A 25,374-nucleotide genomic window follows, 5' to 3' on the forward strand; every position below is an offset into this window, starting at 1 on the left:
AACACATGAAGCATCAATTTGTTAAAGACTGCTTAAGATTTATAACAGATAACATATAAATTAGACAACTTCAATATTAGCCTGAGGGATAAGAGTAACATACATATCAAAGAAGAATCAATTATCTGAATAAAACATTGTTTCATATTACCAGCTGGTCAGAGCAAGAGCTTAGTAGCAAGAAAGAAGATGAAGAGAGGTGGTAACAAGACTAAAAGAAGAAAAAACAATCTGGGAAGGGTTGGCTCTTCAACTTCCCTTCTATGAGATGTCCCTGTCCTGTCCTGTCAATTTTGATTCCTTATTAAACACACCATTTGCAGTTAAGAGAGTAAAAAAGTCCGGCTTGCTTCACTTTTTCCCACTTTCCCTTTTTGTTCATTTTTTACACTAATTCCTCATCCTAGCAGGTTACCTCAAAAGAAGTTAAATATTTGTCACAAAAGTACTTCAAGTACCTCAAGTATAAAATTTCATATTGTCATAACAAACCATATTCCCAAACAGTTAAATAAGACTGGACAATTTAAGCATGAAGGAATTTGCAATTTGAGTTTATTTTACTCAAAGATGTACAACAACAACAAAGTCTGAAGTCTGCACCATATTTCCTGTTTGGGGGAAAAATAATAGGAAAAATACGGAACTAGAGAAGAAAAGATAATTTTAAGTATTCTTTAAACATCTCAACAGAGAGAGCAAAAGAAAATCCAACTGAAAATAGTTTTGTTAAACGAAAAGTTAAAACAAAATAAAGACATTTTTCACTGAAACGTTATCATCTTTGAACCAAAAAGGAATCACTACTGTCTCCAATATGGTGTGAACCAATCAAAGAAATCAATCACTTAGGTACTGGAGACAGCCATTCCCTTGGAGAGGCTAGTCCTAACAGGCAAATTACTTAGGAATTATTTATTTTCATTTCAGTCCGTAGGAAAAACTACGTCTTCCCTCCTACTGTTCATCCTTTCTCTCATAAAAGAAGGGGAGTGGAGTGAGTAGCTGAAGCCAACAAAGCCTTCCTGGCCATTTATCCCCCAATCAAAAAAAAAAAGCAAGACAACACAACCACAACATAGCCGATAATTCATTTTTATACGCTATTACCATTACCATTCCATAGGCGTGACAAGATGAGTTGGCTAAAGCAACCATTAACTAAATATAACAATCCATACTTATGAAGTTTTTTTAGGAATAAGAAATTTGAAAAAGTCAAAAGCTAGATAAGATAAACTAGATACATTAAAGCAGACAGAATAAATGTCAACTTTGGGTACTGATTACAAACTACATGTGCGAATCCTAATTTAGAGGCATAGAGGTTAGGAAGTCAGAAGATGACAGATAAAAATACTTCCTAGAATAGTATTTTCTTAGTCAAGTTATTGCAATCTAAGGTCTGATAATCAAATGCATAGATCCAGAAACCAGACTTTATCGGTAACCTAAAAGATGATCAGTCAGCCTCAGTGACTAATTCAGTCAGAAGAGACTAATTTACATTCAGAAAAAAACAATATAAAACCTAGCACACCAGATTTACTAACCACAAGAATATCCTTACAGTGATCAGAAAACTTGTCCTCTACTCAGAGTATTAATACTCTTTTTCAGTATGAGTACTGCTCTGACTTGGTTGAATCAGTACTTGGCTGAACACAGAATTATACTAATGTGAAGTTAATCACCTTATGAGATATTTCATGTAGACCATTAAGAGGCCTGAGAAACACTCCTGCACCACAGTAGGGAGGGAATACATGTCTGGTAACTGCACTGCTCACTTCCCAGATTTTCCATCTCTCTTGATATACTTCTTTCATTCTTTTTCCTATCACCCACTGCATTTCCTGCAGATGTGTATTATCATTGATTAAGCCATATCAAGCTGTTACTCTCATAGCTCTGCGATGTTAAGCATCCTTCCACTGCGTCCTAACTATGAGAAGGCAAATTCATTTCCCTATTTTCAAGTTCTTAAATAGTACCTCTGACAGCCTCAGGTACCACCTATAATTGTAATAGAAACTATAAAGAAGCAGTTTTGGGGTTTTTGTACACACTGAAATTTAATTCTGAACACAATATAAACACTACAAAAATCCAACTGGACACAACTCAATACTGAAAAATGTAAATATACTTTGGTTCAAGCAAATTGCTAAAAATTAACCACTTAGAAAAACAACTTATGGCTAGCTCATATAAGGATGTAGTTAGACTTATATACTTACTCACACAATTATTATACAAGGATTCCACATCTGCATAATGCTTTACTAAGGGCTTTCCCATCCATTATAACACTTAATTCTCATAATCACCAAATATTTAAATTGAAAGTCTCCAAGAAAGATACTTCCAAAAGAGGGTAAAGGGAATAATCCAGAATTTTAACTTTTAAAAGCCATTTGAGTCCCTACCGACAATTTAGAGTTAATTTATTCATACATATATATTTTTGCTCTGAAATCAGAATACTATTAAGACTATTCACACAGCAGAGACAAATTCCTTCTCTCATAAAATCTACCAGGTACTCGTGGGTCATGAATGTATTAAAAAACTAAATGGGAGTTGAGAAGTATTGTTGTAAACTGAATGATAATTACACTTAGAAAATTATAAAATGGACAAAATTAGGCTTTGGTATGCCCAGCAACTGCTTTCTAAATTGCTTGTACCAAACACTTCTTCAGGTGCTTGGTACACATATGCCCAATTATAAACTGTTCTACGTAAAAATACACAGGTATCAGTTGCCAGTATCCGATATAACTGATAGTAATGTAACAGTTATCTCTACCTTAGAATGAATAAATTTAAGTGAATAAATCCACTCAAGGATTTTAAGCCTAATCTTCAATTGTGAAATAAAACACAAAAATCCTATTATAATGGAATCCAGACACTAACTTGGTGAGAGGCATTTTATAGAGTCCATGAAATCATACCACATATTTCTGATTACGTAAAAGGTCAGTTCTTATCAAATGAGTTGTATCCCATTGAAGTCCATTAGGCACAGTAAGCAAAAAAGGCAGTTACAGAACACCAACATAATGAAAATAAAGTTTACATCACAAAGTACATCTTTTTCTGTGGTTTAGAAAAATGAAAACACAATATGAACATAATACATTAACATCTGAAACAGAAAATTAAGAGTTCTTACCTTACTACATCATCGATATTGTTCCTGTATACGCCTTCAAGTCTTTCTGCAGGAAACCCCATAGCAATAATGTTTGGATAAATATCTGAGTACTTAAGTTAAGGAAATGTCTGAAATATGCAACAACACAAATTACTTGTAGACGTTTTAAACCATTAGCTGATTATAAAAAGCTTTCCTCTCTACAGCTATGCTAATAAAAGGGTGTCAAAGTGTGCTTGTTTAGAAACCATCATGTGTAATTAAGAAATAGAGGTAAATACATTAATTCAAAGAAGATCCTCAAAACAATTATATAGTAAAAATAATTTCCAAATCCCTCTATTTAATATATTAAAAATGCACCTAAGGTAAAAGGTCAATTCCACATTCACAGTATTCAGGTATTCATGCAAAACAAAACTCTCAGACTTTACAAATCATACAACTAAAGCATTTGGGGACAAAAACAAAAATTCAAAATATAAACAACAAACCTGCTGCACAACTTCTAATTTTTCATGATTATAAAAACTACCAGGGTACAGAGAAAAGCAGATACAATTAAGAATCAGGATGTCAGATTTAAGAGCTGCCTATGTCTCTAACCAGCTATATAATTTGAACGAGACATGTAACCTTTCTAGACTTCAATTTCCTATTCTACACAGTGATTAGGTTGAGACAACCACTAAGATCTCTTCTAGCCCTTGGTATTTATGACTTGATAATAATGAACTGAGGTAGAAATTTATTCTCATTTCGAATCAAGGTAATCAATATTTAGCATGCCCATTCTATTCACTTATACAATTGGCATAAAAACAAACTTCCACACTGAAGAAGAATTCATATTAAACTAACCACAAAAAACCAACAACCACCAGAGGCCGGCCCGGTGGCGCAGAGGTTAGGTTCACACATTTCCCTTCACGGTGGCCAGGGGTTCACCGGCCCGGATCCCGGTGCAGACGTGGCACCGCTTGGCAAGCCATGCTGTGGTAGGCATCCCATGTATAAAGTGGAGGAAGATGGGCACAGATGTTAGCTCAGGGCCAGTCTTCCTCAGCAAAAAGAGGAGGACTGGCAGCAGATGTTAGCTCAGGGCTAATCTTCCTTAAAAAAAAAAAATCACCAACAACCTACATTTCAATGCATTTTGCCCATTATACCAGCTTCTCATTTCTTCTTGAGCTCCACCAATCCTCTTTAATCTCATGATTTTCTGACAGACCTCTCACTCCAGTCAAGCTTATCTGCCTAAAGCCACCCTTCAAGATCATCTCTAAAGTTCTCCCCACACCTACTTCTGGACCCATTCATCTTCCAAATACAATTCAAAATTCACCAAATCCAGTACCCTTTAGAAAGACCTTTTTCCTTTACTTTCTGCTGCACTCACATTATTGATTCTAGTATCATTTTCAATACAAAAATCATTATCAAATTACTGAAAGCTTCTATTTTGATATTATAATTTAAGAAAAGGTTCTAGGTGTGCTGTATGTTCTATCTATAAGATTACTATGTACTGATTGGACAGATCTACAGAATATTTTTTAAAACACACACAGCAGGGTACAGTATGCCACCTTTTGTATAAAAGAAAGAATATTTTATAAAAGAAATATTTTTTGATAAAAGAAATATTCAAACATATATTTGTTTGACTTTAACCCTCCTCCCAACACACACACATGCATGAGTAATAACTGAAAAACTAATAAAAATGGTTGCCTCATAGAAAAGGGGAGGGAAGGGGAGAAGCATACATTGAAAACGGCCAGAAACAAATAAACCTGATTAAATATCAAATTGGTAACCAGGAGAAGGGATTTATTTCAAGGGTTATTTGGACACTGCAATCTTACTGTACTTCTTGGTAGGAAGTAATCTAAGAACAAAAAAAACACAAAGAAATTTTAAACTTCTGACTGTTTCTAGTACTATCAGTATTGATATCCACAAACTTTTGTTTTATATTGTAGGAAAATGCAATGAAGTTATGCTAATGATTTTAAGATTCATGATTATTAGGGTAAGAGAAAAGAGATATTACAAAATCAAAAAATCAAGTAGAAACATTGAAAATATCAATACAAACTCGTTTGTAAAAACCTATTATTTTCTAGGTCATTTCACTGAAATGGCCTGAAAGCATGTTACCTTAGCAGTAGGTAAACACTCCTAGAACCCAGATTCCATCTCTAATATCTAAAAGATACCAAATTCCTTGGAAAAACAGTTTATGCTAGGTCTAGGGCAGAGAAGGTACAAGGCGAGCCTGTGGTTTCTTTCTGTGCCAGAGAGCAAGGAAGGCATACATTAAGGGTCTGTACCAAACAGACACAGGAGCTAGCACAGACAACCCAATGACTGAAGTTGAGTACCAAAGAAAAAAATTAAATTCTAGTAAATTAAAACACCTTGACTAAAATGAAAATCCCTGAGTCTAAAAAAGATACTCACAAGAGAAAAAGTTAGAACAAAACAACAAAAAAATCCTTTTCATTTATCATTTTTTGAGTGGCTATTGGCATAGTTCTTTTACTTTGAATATTGGTAAAGGGCCGATCCTGCTTTTCCTGCAGGAACTGTATTTCACGGCAACCAAATAGCTCCATTTCATAAGGTAAAGCTCTACTTTACAGAAAAACACCAGTTACTAAACATAAAAGGACAGAATTTTAAAAATCACACTTTGTAAGCTGTAATAAAATTACTGATTTAGGCAAGGAGCAATAAATCGTGCTAAACCAATAGGTGAGTGGATGATGAAGAAGTGAACTTTCTTATAGAGCCAAAATAACACTACACAAAATACTTTCTAATGTAAGGAGACAAATATAATTAATCACAGGCAGAAAAGACAGTTACTCAATTTCAGCGGTCAATCTCAGCATCACCAAGAAAGTCAGGTAGAGAGCATATGACTTTTGATGTGATGCAACACGAAGGACACAGCACCATCTACGACAGCCAAGTTACCTTCAACCTGAGCATCCACCAAGCATTTAGACAGAAATCTTAATTTACAGAAAACAGATGAGAGAGAAGAACAAGCTAAACGACATTATGAGAGAATAAACTGGACAAATTCGAAGTCTGTAGAACATGACCCAGTTCTTTTCAAATATCTTTTTTAAGTCAAATATCATTTTACAACATGGAGATGGGAGGGATGGGTAACAATCCTTGATTTAAAAAGACTCAAGGGTTCTAATAGCTAATTCCACAGGTACAATGCTGTTCTGGATTTTGTTTTAGACAAAGCAGCCATAAAACACGTTATTTGAGCCAATTAGAGAAATTTTAATATGATCTGGGTATTGGAGGAGACGAAAATTTACTGAAATGGAAAAGTAGACACTATTGACTGAAAAAGAAAGGTTTCAAAGAGAACGTACAGTGATACCATTTCGGTAAAAGAATTCATATATATATCCATATAGACATATGTAGACAAAAAGATTACAAACTAAGGCATTGAAAGTTATAATCTCTAGGTGGTAGGAATATGTATTTTTTCACATTTTTGCTTGTTTTGTATTTCCTATTTTGGGCACAATGCACCTGTACTGTTTCCATAACAGATTTTTAAAATGCTTTATTTTTGCACCTTTGTATCTTCAGTCTCCAGTGGGCACCCATGATTACGTTTGTTTTACAATTACTCCAAGTCTGTTTACTAAGTGTCACGACAAAATATTTTCTTGCCCATACAGGGCAAGACTTAGAATCAGCTCTGTAGGTAGTTTTAAAAAATGCTAAATTTCTACCAAAAAATTATAATAAAAGTACCCAAGACTTAAATACCATTTACTATGTGTCACAAACAATTTTTGTCACTATAAGACTACAAAATGTCACCCCCAACCTCAAATGGTTTTTCTACCATAAAGACTTCAAAAGAAAACTGTTAGGATTATCATTTTCAATATCACAAATATCAGCTCTCATCTGTTATTCTCACATAAGAAAGTAGCCCCACCTAAAAATGTAGCTCTTGTCAAAATGCTTTAGGGTATTATATCCATTCATGAGAAAAAAAAAAAAGCAGAAGAGAATGGAAGTTTAAATCAAGCCTGTAGCAGTACAATTCCCAAAAGTGAATAATCTTTACTTTTTAACTCTGTCTTGGAGCACAAACTTAAGAAAATAGGAAATGACAGTCAGAAAAAAATGAGGCAGTAAAAATGAGGGAGCTTAGCCTTATACAAAAGCTTAGAAGTATAAAGGCCCCCGAAATGCATTCATTTTATCCAGGACTAAACTCAGATTTATGCTTGTACTATGAATACTAACTAAATGGCAAAAGACTTGGTTAATTTACTTAAGAAAACTATTTGTCTATAACCGTACATAATGAGGATATTATGTGCTCATTAAAGTAAACTCAGTTGGCCCCGTCTTTCATTCACTTAACTATTCAAACACATATTGAACATTCTGTGCAAGGGACACTGAGAATATAAGCAAAGACTACTGCACTCAAGCAGTTCTATCAGGGAAGACACACACACAGACCTACACCTGTGCCAAAGGCCCTATTAAATATAAGATCAAGATATTTTAAGAGCTAAAGACAGAGGGAATAATTCTGTTGGGACACAGATAAAGCTTCACAAAGTAATATCTTAGATAATTCTTAAGAAGTCAGTCTCAAACATCAGCAGACAGAAGAAGAAACAAGAGCAATTATAACAATCCAAGCAGAGGCTAGAGCAGAGATAAGGAAATACATAAAATATTCAGAAAAAGCGAGCAGTCCAGTACAGCTCACACACAAAGCTTTATGGAAAAGGTGGCAAGACTGACAAAAAATCAGATCTAGTTTGTTTTTTTTTTTGAGGAAGATTAGCCTTGAGCTAACTGCTACCAATCCTCCTCTTTTTGCCGAGGAAGCCTGGCCCTGAGCTAATATCTGTGCCCATCTCCCTCTACTTTACATGTGGGACGCCTACCACAGCATGGCTTGCCAAGCAGTGCTATGTCCGCACCCAGGATCTAGATCTAGTTTTAAGGAAGCCTTGGCAGGGAGTTCAATTTAATCAGAGTCAAAGGCCAGGATCAACACGGGAGTCTCTCGCAGACCAACAATCCAAACCTTCCTTTAAACAGAATCTAGGAATTCAGTCTTTTTAAAGTTTCACTTTCCAGATTCTCACCTTTCCTATTCATACAATTTGAGACTTTACCCAAGACTTTGGCATCTGTCATACATTAGAAAGATATGCCAGACAATATGCTAAATACATGCTCATTTAATTGTAACAATTCTATGAAATAATATTACCATTTCATAGATGATGAAATTGAGGGTCAAACAGATTGGGTAACTTGCCCAAGGTCCCAAAACCACTAAGTAGTAAGTTATGATTCAAATCCGTTATGTACATAATTTCAAAGCTCAAGCTTTTTATACCATGTTGCCCCACAAAAGGAGATTAAGATTTTTTATACTTCCAAATCAATAATAAAAATACAAAATTTTCAATGGAAGTAGGTTCAAATGAAAGTGATTTACTAATCAAATGTTAAAACTGAAAAACTTCTGAAAGACACTACTACAAAAACCTACTGGCATTTCCAAAACTGATGTCAGCAACTAATGAGGACGTAATCTTTAGGGAAATATTTTTTATGCCAAGAATTAAACCAATAAACAAAATCTACTATACGATTTTCTTGCTTCCCCATACGTCAAAATTTTTAATGACTTTTTTTAGGCAATTTAAACCAAATAACTGAGAAAAAAATATATATGATTTCTAATATAAATAGCCTTAACCTGTACTTATTGGATATTTCTTTCAATAAGAAATAGTCTTTAAAATGAAATTTTCATCTAATGACTTAAGTACTAAGCATAAAGAATTATACTAACTAGGTCATTAAAGGAAATCAAGTATCTTTGCCATCTAGTGACCTGCTTGCAAGAGGTATGGCACCATGGTTAAGAACACATGCTGTAGAACCAAGTTACCTGGACATGAACCTCAACTTACTGAGTAATTTTGGGCAAGTTACATACTCTCTCCGTGCCTGTTTCCTGTGTAAAACGGGGCTAATAAAAGTACCTATCATTTAGAGTCATTGTACGGATTAAATGAGTTAATACATGAACAATGCCTAGAACACGGTGATCACTTGAACAAATGGTTCAGCCCTAGATCATAAGGGCCTACCATAAGCACTTAGGTTTTTTTTTTTAATGAGACTAACTGCTGAATAACTTAATCTTTCTCAAAAGCATCAAAGCCTAACAGAAACTTTACTCTTTGAAATCTTTACTGTACCAATTTGCCTTTTAAGTATTTAAGAACATACGTAAACTAGGGGCCGGTCCTGTGGCCAAGTGGTTAAGTTTGCACGCCGGTTCAGATCCTGGATGTGGACATGGCACTGCTCATCAGGCCATGCTGAGGCAGCGTCCCACATAGCATAACCAGAGGCACTCACAACTAGAACATACAACTATGTACTGGGGGGCTTTGGGGAGAAGATGGAAAAAAAACCAAAAACGAAGATTGACAACAGATGTTACCTCACGTGCCAATCTTTAAAATATATATATACATATATATATATGTAAACTATTACTCAAAAAGGAAAAAAAAACCCTTCTTTCCCCATAATATCAGTGGCTACTGCACACGCAATAAGGAGAGAGGTGGAAGAAATGTATACATGGTACTTTCCTATCTTGCCTAGGTTAGATGGCCACCATAGCTACAGGAGATCTCAGATAACTGGACGGTCTTTTTCTCCCCACCTTTGTTTTGTTTTAATTGAGGCATAATTTACATACGATAAAATACACAGATCTTAAGTGATCAGTTGATGAGTTTTGAAAATTATACATATCCTGTTTGGACAGTCTTGATTCAAGTGCTACAACAATCCTCATCACAGGATAGTCTCAAAGAAAAAAATAATAATAAATGGTAAATTAAGTTATAAAGTCTGTCCACAGATGTCACTTTAACCCAAAATATAACTGACCTATTATAAAATAATGTGGCTACTATATGAGCTAAGTAAATTTTTGCTGGCTGGTCTGAGGATCCAATCATAACTTAAAACACTAAAAATATGTTCCAAGTTACACCTAATTAACAAAACATCTTTCAGAAAACAACGTGAGTTGAGATCTCATGACTCTACCCTGTCTCAAAACTTTATTTGAGCCTAAATTAAGGGGTTTATACTATTAATTTAACTAGAATTTTCAAATAGAGGGTAATAACCAAAAAAAAGCTCCCTAAATCTTATTTTATAACAATGTGTTCCTGATATGTGGACTAAATCTTCAAGTATGATGATTACTACAAAGAAAAAGAGTTGCGGCAAGTTTCTTTATAATTTTATAATACTCAATATACAGATATGCTTACCCCTAAACAACTTAGACACTAAAATGCAGTGCTAGTACACAAACCAATAACTATTTTTTCCCTGCCATAATTATTTTAAAGAAAATTATTTCTACAGACCACATATAAATAAGCTATTTTAAAATTCTAGTTAACTGAAAGTTATAGTAACAATCTGAAGCTATAAAATACATGAAACATGGCTGGCCAAGTAGAAAGTGACACACAGATTTAGAAAGGTAGAGATCAAAAAGCATCAAAAACTAATCTGAAGTTGCCTGGCCCGGAAGGAGAACAGTAAGCTAAATCTGCGCCGGAGTGAAGGAATGAAGAACGTCAAACTAACAAGAGAAGACAAGAGGAATCGAAACCACGTTAGCAAACATCAGGACTTCACATTTAATTTTATTTTCCAGGAATTTCTGGAGCTTTTCCCCTGCTTTCTGTCAGTGTTTTCAAGCAACAGACACTTACGGCCCTGGTGAGAGGAAAACAGATTCAGCCATCGACTCATAAGCTACATCAAGTTTACATTTCTTTCAATAAATTTTAACAAGTTTAAATTTAACAAATACTTTCCAAGCATGTCACAGTTATATCCATATTATCAACTTTTCTAATCAAATTATGCTTTAAATACAAGCCACTCTCTTGGACTTCTATACTTTCTCATTTAATGAAAGATTTTATATTTCTTACTAGATTTTATTTTTCCCTATTTAAGTGTGTTAAATGTTTGGATCAGATTTCTAAATTCAAGATTCATACTGAGAGGAAAGCAGAAACAGGAGTTCTTTGAATTCTCCAGGTGATAAAGTGCTAACCGTTCATTATTGAAGAACGATTTGTCCTAATATATAAAACATATAATCATTCCTGTACAGACCAAATTAACGCAGCCTAAAATCTTATTTTCTAAAGTGAAAAGGGTGCACAGATACAAAAGCTTGAACTACAGAAATATTAAGAGGAAGAACGCTCCAAAAAATGAGGATTTTAAGAAGAAAGAAAGAGCAGCCAGGAACAACATAGGACACAGGGACATATAAACATTTACTAGGTGCCAGGTCCTGTACTAAGCACTGAATGCATACTGTCATTTAATACAGAAGACCAAAGTACCATTCTCAGCTTTGCAACTTAAAGCCTTTGACTTCAGCTAAGTTACTCAATCTCTGAGCCTCAAATATTTTTGTTTTGTTTTTCTCTAAAATAATGATAATAAACTTGCTGTAACTTCTTTACTGGTTGTTTCAAGGATCAAACGCGGTATCTGGAAATATCTTTAAATCTATAAAACTACAAAGAGCTCTACAATTGTAAATAAGAGTTTATTATTTGAGGTTGCATGAGTTAGAAATGTCCTGTTATTTAATTTTCATTTAAATGTCACATTACAAGGCAACTCAATACAGTGCTTTTATAAACAAATTATAAAAGAAGGAATTCCAAATATTAAAGTCACTTTAGCATAAATTTTAGGTTCCTTTTAACATTGTTAAATTATCTGCTTAGCAGTGCCAAATCAGAAAGGAAAACTAACTGACAAATAATTTACGAACTCTACTGAAGTTTTCTACTTCTCCAATCTGAACCTAACAACTTTCATGTTTTTATATTATACCAACTCATCCTGACTGAAAAGTTTACACATATTTTTGCTTTGAAATAGTTTAGATCTCACTTTCTAAATGAAAACATCACTTTCTTCAAATGTAACATCAAGAATGGCTAGTAATTCTTCTACCTAGCAGCAATACTATGAACTGGTGCATTTGGCAAGAGATATGCAACCTGTAACAGAGCTATGAAACTACCGTGCCTTTTACTCCAGCAATCCCACTCTGGCAATATACTGTAAGAAAACAGACCAAAAAAAAAAAACACAAACAAACAAACTATACAAAGATATTCACAATAGTGCTGTTTATAAAAGAAAAAAATGGAAATAACCCTAACACAGTACATTAGCAAACCATGGTATTTAGCCTGATGAAATATTACCTATATAGCTTTAAAAATGACAAGTACCCAATGACAGATAAAAATTAACTTGTGAAAAAAGAGATCACAGAACAGTATGAAAACACTGATCGTAAGTATGTAATTATATGCATGTGTACATTAACAAACAGGGAAAGATAATTTCCAGTGACAAATATTTGAAACAGAATTAACTTTTTTCTATTGCATTGTTTAAATTTAAGAATCATTTTGAAGGCATTTCAAGCCAGATATATTAAGATGATACTCAGTTAAAAAAGAATTACTTTTTAAAGGTACAATCAAGGCACTCCGATCTTCAATTATTTAAATTTAGGCAAATTAGAACCACAGAAAAATATCTTATCAAGTCACTGATAACGCTAGCAATACTCTAAAATCCAAACTATAATTGTTTTAGTGCATTAGCTGAGGGATTATTATTCCCCTCAACTAATTTAATCAATTTTTCTTCAGAGTAGTTGTTAATTATGAAATAATGTGTCTACAACTTTTCAAGGCTACATCTGTGAACCTCTAAAAATTTAAGTTGCCCAACTAACTGGTTTTAACGAGTATACCAAACAATTACCTTCTTCCTAGGTCTCTGGATGAATACGATAAGAGTGATTTCCTGTTTCAGAACTCTGCTGCTGTTAAAATACACACAGATACACACACACACACCCCTCTACGGTTTTGCTCCCACTAAAAAACATCCAAGAATGACTACCAATAACAAATCAAACAAAATATGGTTATAACTAACAAAACAACTTTCAAAAAGATTATCAGTTCAACAAGACCCATTAGACATACTTGTCAACATTATATACTTGAACTAGGCCAAACGCTGACTAATTTTCTACGGCAAAATCATAAAAGCATATGAAAGATTACAGAAGTTAAAATTATAACATTGATCCAACATTACTATAAAACAAATAAAGTATCTTTTATGCTCTAATCTTTATATTCAATATTAGATTGATAAATTAATCTGTAATATCATTCTGTTATAACAGCCAAGCTTTTACCATTTACTTTACCAGAAGCGACTACATAAAACTCTAGGTTTTGGCTACTCCACAGTTACACAAAAAGACAAAAGGCCATTAACTTTTACAGAAAAAAGACATTCAAACAGTTAAGGTACAGAAGATGTCAAGGGATGTATCAATAGTTTGAGAACAAAGCCTTAGTGATATTTAGTACCAATTCACTTAAATATTAGCAAACTGCATTCTGAAAAAAATAATAGATTCCAAGATTTCCAGCTGTATTGATCTTTTAGATGCAACCATGAACTTATTTCCTAATATTCAAAAATTACCCCACACACAAGGTAATAGGAAAACAAAGTCCTAAGAAAACAAAGTCCTAAGACAAATGTGTCTCTGGCAAGTGAGTATTCTTCTTCCTATTCATTAGGCCAAAACTGCAAAATTATCAAATTTATTTCCAACAACCAAATTTACCTTTCAAAAACAGCTCTGTTAATTTGAAGCCATTTTAAAGAAGAAAAGCTCTAAACAAGTGTGTGCCAGACCGCTTCCTTTTATATTTGGCTTCAATATAATAAAATCAAGTCTCTTTATTCTACATCTTAAACCTGGAAATTGCTTGCTTTTTCTTCCAAATGGCAAAAATAGTTTTGCTTAAGTGCAGTATTTTAATTTGAATAAGAATAATATGAACTGAAATACATGTGGATTTTAATATACAAAGGCACACTTAGTGGCATTCCGTACCGTATTGGTAAGCATCATACTCCTGATTTTATTATAACAGCCTTGTTCTAATATTGTAAAATATGATTCATATTCCCACTGAAGCTATTTTACTCATTATGTAAACTTTATAATTGCTCAGATAAGTGGATTATCAAAAAATCTGAAATTACATATCCTAAAATAGTCAAAATTCATACTTTAAAATTTAATAAGGAATTTTAAAAGATACTAACAGGTGAGAGTACATCTACACTGCTTGGTTTGAACAGATAACACATAATTTTAGTCAGCTACCTATTAATGCTTGTTCCTGAAGAGATACCATTTTAGTATGAATTCAATTATTGCAACTGGGAAAAAAAGCCCAATTACTGATCTTCATACTCAAAGGAAAACATACTAAAACTCTTAGAAAATAATTAAGCTGAAATGTAACAAAACAAAAACAAATTAAGGAGTCAACTTTTTCAGCCAGTAAATAAAATTTTAAAAAACATAAAGTCTAACATACAGAAAGACAAAAATACCAATAGTTAGATGGGAGGGATAGAAATGAAAACAAGGGAAAGGAGCTCTTAACACCTCACACTCTTTAAATACTATTAAGTAAACAAAACAGGTAAAGACTTTTAAACTTTTCATATTTGGATAAATTCACACCAACATATGTGCCTCATTTAAGGTAAGAGATATAATCTATGAACACATTATCTAGGTCTATCCAAAAATGTATCATTCTTTTCATGGCCTACAATTCAGGCCTAAACAAATTCTACAAACTGATATTGGTAAAACAATCTACTTTCATCAGATATTAATTTGAAACTGGCAAGATGTTTCTTGCACAAAAAATAGAGGCCCCGGGCACAAACTTGCATTTGAGAACATGAATTCAAAATCGTATCTAAACTGAAATATTATTTCTGATCATATTAAACAATTACCATAATAAACCTCAATAAAAACAATGTCAACATAATAAATAAAAGAAAGTAGATTAAAATTAATCAGATCCTATTAAGCCCAATATGCAATTTTAAGACTTCTATGCTACTTAACAAGACCAAGTTCTTGGGGGTAAAAGAAATTGTTATAGAAACAACTTCTGTAGTGGCTCAAAATGCAACAACAAAATTTTAAAAAGGGAAACTCGTTTACTAGCATCCAGACAAGAATTAAGTTGTAGGAGAAAAAAGCAGAGAACGGGAAAAATATTTAAAGCAAATCTTTAAAAAATACTTATTAAATCAGTTCCCTGATTAAGTTCTGTAATAGAGAATTCTGATATATTAACTGTTAGGAAAATTATAGTTTAAAAATATCAAAATCTTGTATAACTTAATGTCTCAAGTTAAAACATGATGTTTCCACTTAAATATCTCATCTTGTAAAAGCAAATGACTAAAAGCCAGACTTTCATTACATAATCCTTAGTTCTCAACCAGTATCTTTGTATTTTGGTAGAAAAATATAAACACCACCGTAACCATTAAGCTTCATTTTTGCAAAAGCTTAAAATTTGATATTAGTCTTTAAAAATCGTAATTAATACATGACCAAAAGACAGAAGTGTCAAAACCACTTATATCACTAGATTATCTTAACTTTTTCCTATTTTGGGTAACAGATGGCAAGCCTTAGTTCTTGGATACTACACCATAATCACAATCTGTGTGACCTTTTCAGTATTAAAAAGAATCCAAACAGCCTTAATAACGAGCACCTTAGCTTATTTTACATTACATATAATCTTGATCACACTGGACAGAACACAGATATGCAAAATTGTATCATACTTTCTGTATACTGTTATTTATTTTATACAGGTTTCCTCCAAGTCCATGAAAACTATTCAGATGTTGAATTGCTTCACGAATTTTCAAAAAACATAAATGCCTACACTCACAAAATATGTTTGCCTATGCTATGTTTTCATTAGCACCCAAGAAGGTTTATATCACACCTAGATCAAAATTTTCTTACGTTTAAGAATTGAAACAATTTTATCTCACTTGGAAAAACGTTACTCTAACAAGTAATTTTGTTTAAAAAAGAGAAGAGTTTGTTTCTTCCTCAATATTTTTTGTTCTAACTACATGAATTAATAAATTCATTGGGAAAGAACTATCATTTAGCTAATGTGGTTAAAATCATTTCTTTTAGTATTTGGCACTTAAAAATAAGATCTGACATAAACTAACAAATCCAATTTTTGACCACAAAAATTAATATTCATTATAAATGCAAATGCACAGCAAACCTTCATCAATTAATATCACCAATTACCGTGGCAACTATGCAAATATAAACTATATTCTTCAAAATATGTTCCAGGGAACAGTAACATCATGACAAGCCATACCCTTTCTGATTAAAGACAGGAAAGTAGCAAGGGTTATAACCACTTTAGTATGAAATGATGTGATAGTCTATTCAAATCACTTCTATATCCACTTGAATTTCAATACAATAGTCCTACAATAGAAAAAGGAAATTTAACAGATCAAGTGTTTAAATAAATTCTATTTTGCCTCACTTAAATAAGTAAAATAAGCTTAAAATGTTAAATATGCAATAGTTTTCTTCTAAGAGAAAAACAGCTCCAAGATTCCAACAATGCAGCTATTTTTTGTATAAGAGATTATGATTTTGTGAATCAAAATCATGAAAATATTTCTTAATATTCAGGTCATCTTAAATCCACTCTAAAGAAAAATCAGAAAATAGTAGAAAAAAATAGCCAAATATTGGAAACAAGTTTAATGTACAACTACAAGGAAATAATTAAATATTTCTGATTACTTCACCATCTAAAATAAAGGCAATTATAAGGTGCTCTGGAAATTGCTAAAACATACACACGCACACCTTTAAGTTCACTATGCTCAATTATATTTCAAAATACACGCATATGAACAAAACTACAAGCTAATATGAAAACATGAAGTTTTAGAGAAGTAGGACCGTGGGAAATATTTTTTTAGTTCTCTTTAATTTGTTGTGTTTTCATACAAGAAATTTTCTTAAGTACAGTAAGCAAATGTAGTTTTTTATTCATATACTGAAATAAACACCATAAGCCTTATTCAATTAAATTACAGCAATAGTGTTTTTCTTAACAAATTTGAAGCTATTATGATTAGCAGTCCTGGTTTTAAAATATTTATCAGTACCTCTGAATAACTCCTATAATTTCAACAAGAATCATGAGTCAAAATTTAAATTTCATAAGAATTATTAAAATAGGCCTTGACATTTTATTATGCATGTGCAAACTGAGAGGCAAAGTAAACTGTAAAATCAAGCACACAGAAAAAAATCATAGCAAACAATCTATTCCTAGAACACTTTCGTAATTATGCTTGCCCTAAGAACAAAACAAAACTCAGAATCCTCTAAGCTACTCCCTAGGCATCTTCTCATGTCTGGGCTCATCTAACACCTCATCTCAACTTTTCCCAAAAACTTTACATTAATGCAAGTTTTTAATTTAGATAAATAAAGCACTGTAATTCAACAGGCTGATATAGCAAATTTAGAGTCTAGAAAAGAACGTAACACACGCATCAGAGAACCTTAGAGTCAGCCCTACTTTATCTGGAAAGAAATGAGAAAGTTTTTTAACTTGTCAGAAATTTGCCATTTTACCTCAGCACACTTAACTTCACCATACCCGACTATAACAAAAGCAGCTTTAGAATAAAAAAGTGTAAGATTAAAGAATACATTACACAACAAAAAACAAGTATACTGGGAGCAAAGTATCTTGGGAGAACTCAACAACTGATAGAATTAAAGGACACAAGCTAAGGATTCCTTTAAAAACTACTGGCAACATAAAAATGAAAAAAATGCTTTCTTTTAATAAAGCATATTCATCCTGTTAGAGCAGTTCTATGTAACATCCTTCTGAATACAGTGCATTACACTAAGACGTTTATTGAAAACATCTTCAGCCTTTTCTAACAGAAGTTCAAAGCAGCACTTTCACAATCAGTCAAATAACACATGAGCTTTCTTCAAATAAACCTTTTTTGTTACCAGGGGTATCTTTTGTGGACAAAGTTCTTATTATAAAGAATACTGGCCTAGAAGCAGTCAGAAAACCTAGATGTTAAAAGCCGAGCTTCATCATTTATTAGAAATTAATAAAGAAATTTATTAAACTTCTTAAATACCACAATCTAAGGGCAAGGGGTACTTTTACTAAATATACTTATAATGTAGCAAACACTTTATACCTCTAAACTAGCATTTTTCAACCTCAGCAGAATTGGCAATTCTGGCTGGATAAGTCTTTGTTGTGGGAGAGGCTGTCCTGTGCATTGTAGGATGTTTAGCAGCATCCCTGGCCTCAATCCATAGAAGCCAACAGCATCACTCCCCAACTCAGACCCCCAAGCTGTGACCACCAAAACTGTCTCCAGACATTGTCAAATACCCAGACAAGGTGGGAGGGGATCACTCCCAGTTAGCAACCAATATTCTGAAAACATCTAACCTATACTTCTAACAAACTTAAAAAGCCACTCTACAAGTTAAGGATTTTTACCACCATGTTAGAGGTGTAGAAACTAGGGTTCACTAAGGTTAAGTAGCGTACCTTTATTACACAAGTGATAAGTGGCTGAGCAAGGATTTAAGCTAAACTTTAGGTCTAGCTGACTCCCAAATCTATGCTCTTTCTATTCCACTCTGCTGCCTTTCTACAAAATCGGGATAACATTTGCCATGCTGAGCTATTTAAGGTTTACAGATCATATGAGATAATGTATGTGCAAGTTTTATTAACCTAAAGGAGACAACACATTAGGGAATTGCTTGAAGCAGCAAAATGCAGTGTTTCACAAAGTGTGATTCCTCAGACCACCAGCATCTGTACCACCTGGGAACTTGTTAGAAATAGAAATACTGAGGGGCTGGCCCCGTGGCCCAGTGGTTAAGTTTGCGCGCTCCGCTGCAGGCGGCCCAGTGTTTCGTTGGTTGGAATCCTGGGGGCGGACGTGGCACTGCTCATCAGACCACGCTGAGGCAGCGTCCCACATGCCACAACTAGAAGGACCCACAACGAAGCATATACAACTATGTATCGGGGGGCTTTGGGGAGAAAAAGGGAAAAAAAAAAAAGTGAACTTTAAAAAAAAAAAAGAAAGAAATACTGAGACCCTAACCCACACCAATGACTCAGAAACTCTGGGGGTGGGGCAAATAATCTATGGTATAACAAGCCCTTCAGGTTATTCTGATGCCCTCTAAAGTTTGAGAACCACTGATGTAACATAATAGGAAAAATACTGTACCAGGCGCCCAAAAACCCTACATCCTTCTTTGTTCTCAATCTTCTATTAGCCCTCAACAAGTTACTGATTCTACTGGAGCTACGATTCCTATTCTACAAAAAAATGAGGAAAATAATGCTTGCTCTGTCTATCTCTTAGGTTACCTCTTTTTCTCTTTGTGAAATCAAATGAGCTAATGATTGAAAACAGACCTTGTTAATAAAAAAAATACTAAACAAATAGAAGGCACTGTTAGGGTATATGCTAGCTAATTCTATTACATTAATTAAAAAGAAAACAACCTTGCTGACTCAAGTTGTCATTTTTTCATATTTCATAAATGATTAAGTAAAAATGTTAAATAAATTTTACAACATGGTTAAATTAAGCCTGGCAAAGCACTGTTTTCATGTTATTTAAAAAAAAAAACAAAAAAACAGAAAAGCCCAGGCATTCGGTTTTATCTCTGATAGACTCAGAGTAAAGTAATTCACAAAAACACATTTAAAAAAATAAACACAAAAAAGAATCAAGCGTAGTAACATCCCCCAAATTTCATTTTAAAAGTAGAAAAAAGTTTTCAATTCTATTTATTTACTCTCCAATCAGTTCAGAGTAACTAGAATACCCAAAGAATCTCATTAATTCATGAGAACAAGAGTTTTAAATGGAAAAAAATTGCATACATTTTAAGGCAGAGTTGTTTGCAACTTTGAACATATATGCTGTATTTACAAATCACTTTCAGAATACATCTGATTTAAAGAATACTTGATTCAAATTACAATGCCTATAACATCTTAATTATATTCTCTTCAGAAGATCAAAAATATTAAACATATAAAATTAGCAGAATGCAATCCTTGCAATTACTACTAAACAAAGCGAACCTTACTGAAAAATCTAAAAGATCAAAGGAAATAAAATCCGAAATTATTCTGAAGGGCTTTAATAAGATAAAATCAACTGTAACTTTGGGGTAGTGATATAAAGCATAAAACACAGTTGCATACAGCATTAAAGAGAGAGGCAGGAAGTGAATGAGTTTTAGACAATTCAATTTTCCAAGATGTCAAATGCACAGTTCAATTCCACAATCTAGACTGGGACTAAAAATACAGCTGGTTTATACAACACAAAATATGTAAAAATCACATATATAATTAGACAGAGCACCATTCATTCTGCAATGCAAAACAAATGAACATGCACAACAGCTCCCTAGAAATTAAGTGCATCGCTACTGAGGGATACTGTGATACAGCTGGGAAACCAGCACAGGCAAAGGAAAAACAAAAAGAATGATCCCTATACACAACTAATAGCTTTCACTAGGCAGGTCTCAAGCTCTCAAGCTTATTTTATCCTTCCTCCACACTTGATAAGAATGAAGAAAAAAATCCTTTAGCTCTTTCTTCTCATTGCTAGGGCCTAAAATTATACAAATAATATTGATCAAATGTGAAAATAAGACACAATTATTTAACACTAAACTTAAATTCCTATATTATATTAATGAATTGCCAGATTATATTAAGTGTAAATTACATTGTAATAAATGTAACTTGGCATGCAAAGCTGCATAACTCCTCCAAAAATCTGAACTTAAAAAGAAATGCTAAGAAATACACCTTTATTGATAAACACTTTCCATAACTCTTGTATCACACAAGTTTTCTTTCATTTGAGGTGGAGATTATACTTTGTTGAGTAAAAATATATGATATTTAAGTTGACTTATCTTAAACACCAAAGAAAATTTAATATTTTAACAAATTTTTCTTTTTAACACTTCTACTTCATTATGCCATAATAGGAAGTTCTCATCTTACCTTAGTATTTTAGAGTAAATAATTCTTGATTAACATGATTAACTACTCTTAGGTCAACAGTATGAGGGAGCAGAGCTTTACATTCTATTTGCAACGAAACAGCAAAATCATAGACACGTTACACTCAGAGCTCCTAAAGGAATACCCGTATTTTAAAAAACACTCAGCGCTTGAACCAATCAAAATTCTATCATATCCAAAACTGAGGAAGTTCAGTTATAATCATTGTTCCTCCTAAAGATGAAAATACAATTTTTCCTACGTGGATAATCTGAAATTATAATTTTTAAGAGCAGCCATTATTACTTAAGCATTCACAATGTGGCAGGTATTATGCTAAGTGAATTACTTATATTATCTCATTTATTCTTCAAGATAAACCTTATGTAGGGAGGTACCAATATCCCCATTTTACAGATAAAATAGAGTAAGAAAGATAGATTAACTTACAAAAAGCCATCCAGTTACTAAGTGGCAGAGCCAAGATACCAACACAGGAAGCCTGACTCCAGAGCCTACACTGCCACCCTAAAATCTGAGCTGAAACAATGTACACACAATGTGTAGATAAAACTAACACTCAACATTTTAATGTAATTTAAAATAGATTTAAACGTATTTGAAAATTATAAAACAATATCCACCAAGGTGATCTCTTCTTTAAAGAGAAGAAAGTTATTTTAGAAATATTACGAGTTTGCTAACTTTGTACTTATTTACATATATACACAGAGTATTCAAATACTTATAAGTTAGATTTACTGTCCATATGTGAAGTGATAACTACCGACGATAATTAAGTGTATAACCACTTAAAATATAACAGCTAAAGAGGAGTCTTCTTTTCCACACTGTATATCGGTTAAGAACACTCGTTGGCTGCCAGATGCAGCCACAGTATCCATCTGTCAATATTCTCAACACTACCAACAAGGATATATACCTAATACCCTGAAGATGTCCACCCATCTCTTAATGCAAACTACTGCAAATAAAGAGAATCTATCTTTTAACTATACTGAACTAAGTTAAAACTTCCCATCCAAAATTAATTCACCCCTAAATTATGATTATTCTTATTAATATTTTCCAACAGCCTTTTTTAAATTCTGGTGCAAATTATCTTAAAAGAACCAAACTGCTAATACCTCTTTTATACCCAATGAAAAAAATTTAAAAACTTAGGGGATAGGTGAACAGTTAAACCACTATACCAGTTTCACCTTTCCTGACAAACGAAAGTATTTTACAATAGTAAGTGCATATATTCAATACTTACAAAGAGAATCATTATTCACAGACCAAAACACTTTTGACCACCTAGCAAAGAATGCATGTGGCAGTAATACAGCCTATATAAAGAATTAAGGATATCAGTTTGCTCAGCAAATCCTTACCAATTTAAGGTTATCCAGTCTAACCTCAACATTACTGATACCTCTGATAGTAACTGCATTCATTTCAAAGCAACCTCACGGAAAGCAACTGTAAAACAGAACTGAATACTTACTGAAATCATTACTGACTCCAGTCTTACAAGTTGATACAAATGTCTTAAGACACTGTCCTCAGAGCAAATTCTAACACCTTTTCTTAAGGAATTCAGGCCACAGAAGAATTCTCCAGTACTGACTACTTAAAATCAAGTTTTTAACCAAAAGAGAGGGAGGGAGAGAGGGAGATAGAAAAGGCGAATAGAGTGAGACTTTTACCAAATAGAAATAAAACTTCAGAACTAATGGTTTCTACAGGAAAAAAATTTGGTATCAAACAAATTTCTTATACTATCATTAATCACATATCTTCTGGAAGCTTAATCCTTATAGTACAGCCAAGGCCTAACATTTCAAGTAAGTGAAAAACTGTTATATGCATGCACACTTCTAAATATCTCTTTACAAACCCCGACTTTGCATACAATATTAATATAAAAACATCTCCTACGCCTCTGTCTTACTAAAAAGGCTGAGGTAAAAATTTAAAATAGATGTTTACTGAGAGTGAATTAATGTTGAAACTTTGTGAATTGATTTTCCCATAATAAATACTCCTCCATTAAAAGCCAATGAAGTGATTACTTCTTAAGTAGCTTAAAAGTTATTAAAAAGTATTAAGCTATCGCCAAATAAACAAATAGCAAATGGGGCAAATTTGAAAATAAGAATTGAAAGAAAATAAGAATTACTTCCAAAAAGTAAGGGATTCTGTAACAGTTGGAGCTTTGCATATTTTATGTGGTTATTAGGAAAAAGCAGATAGACTGTTCCACACAAAAATTAAAATATCACCAGCTTTCTCATGTTGTTAAAATTCTAAAAGGTAATACCTACAAATGCATCTTTCTCTCCTGTTTTTCTAAAACTAAATTTGAAATTAAAGTGATTATATCTCACCAAATTTTATGATGTTATTCATTTAGTATTTATTTAGTATATTATAAGCAATGTAAATCTACACTGATGACTGTGCTACTGTGCAAACTTTTGCAATGGACAGCAATAAGATTCCTTTTTCCTTATACTGAGTCATATAAACTGTAAATTACTCTCCTTTCAGATACGCTTTATTTTTGAATAAGCTTTAGGAAAAGGAAGTTTGTAAATTATCATATAGCAATTAGGTAGCCCAGTCATGTTGTTCAGGAAAGATATACAACTTAGCAGATACAAAACAGCATAAAATAAAAATTGCGAATAAAATTGTTTTTTAAAAAGCTCACAATATGGTCATTTCAGTAATCACTAATCTTAAGATAACACAGCTAACTTTAATAGTCATTGTACTCTACAAGTTAAAAATATTCCCTATGAAGGTTAATATTTGAAAAGATGCAAACAAACAAGAAAAACACAACAGAAGTCTAAAGTTTCCACAAAATCTAAAAACACTAAATTTTTATAGTCTCATATTCAGCACTACTTTCCAGACTAACATTAACAATAAAACCCTACGAACAAATTATTTTTAGAGTTGCAAAAATATTTTAAAACTGAACTATAGTCCTCAATTTTCCTCAGAGAAATCACTTCATTGTTAGTCTTTCTTCATCAGATAAAAATACTTCAATCTCTACTTTCATAAAAGAATTTAACTTTTAACAGGCTGGCTGCTGAAACAGATACTACAACCTGCCAGAGACAGTCTTCAATGGCCATTTTAATTTTTCCCCTGACAATAAACACAAAACACTAAAGTGAAACCAAGCAAATCAAAGTGCTGTGGCATATCAAAATTATTGGAAGTGCAACTATCAAAAAAGCAAGGCCTCCACTGACTTTTTCCTAAGTGATTTTTTTCATATTAACATTTGGCTCAATAAAACCACAACTCTAGAAATTAAGTGTTATTAGTCATTTGATGCAATATTTGATACTGCTTTCTATGCATACCATAACTAAAAGTACAGTTGTAGAGAAAGTTTTAAGTCACATAAATTTCACGTATGGAGGCACATATACTCTGAAATCAAAGCAGAAATTAACAATCACCACACTGGTCACATGTAAGAACCTGGGAGAGTAATTTTAGTCTTAAAACTCTGATAATTTTAAAACAAATGGGTAAAGTAAAAATAGCATAAACGTAATTTGAATACTAAAAGCAACCTGTCTACCAAATAGAACTCAAGAAATTTTTTTCAATGGGGGCTTTCAAAAAAAAGTCAAATAAACATTTAATTAATTTGTTCCTCTATATCTAGATGACTGTCACTAAATCACACCAATAGTAGACTGCTACTTTTGAAATAAGTTGCAAATCAGAAGAGTTTTTCCATAATTAATTATCTTCTGGGCAATCAGGTCAAGTTCAGCCTTAGTAAAGTTTTTCAATTAATGCAGACTCCAAAATCTCCAAATATTCTTTTAAAATATTATTTTTTAACTTAACAGAAAACTATTAAGTTTCGTGCACTGTAAAGCTATTTCTTCAGTAACTCTTCTCTTCATCTCAAAACAAAAACTTGGGCAAAATTAGCTGTGCACATTTATATGCAGCTGCATAATCCAAAGG

General features: G+C 32.8%; 1 protein-coding gene across 2 annotated transcripts in view; it reads right to left on the bottom strand.

Annotated features, from left to right (window-relative positions):
* PTEN (phosphatase and tensin homolog) overlaps positions 1–25,374 on the bottom strand; it is a 91,138-nt gene that overhangs the window by 63,195 nt on the left and 2,569 nt on the right. For both annotated transcript variants that reach the window (NM_001317260.2, XM_023640521.2), the window contains 1 exon segment: positions 3,182–3,266. In NM_001317260.2, the coding sequence (NP_001304189.2) occupies positions 3,182–3,266 (85 nt within the window).

This window comes from Equus caballus, chromosome 1 (genome assembly GCF_041296265.1).
Source record: "Equus caballus isolate H_3958 breed thoroughbred chromosome 1, TB-T2T, whole genome shotgun sequence".
Lineage (NCBI taxonomy): Eukaryota > Metazoa > Chordata > Mammalia > Perissodactyla > Equidae > Equus > Equus caballus.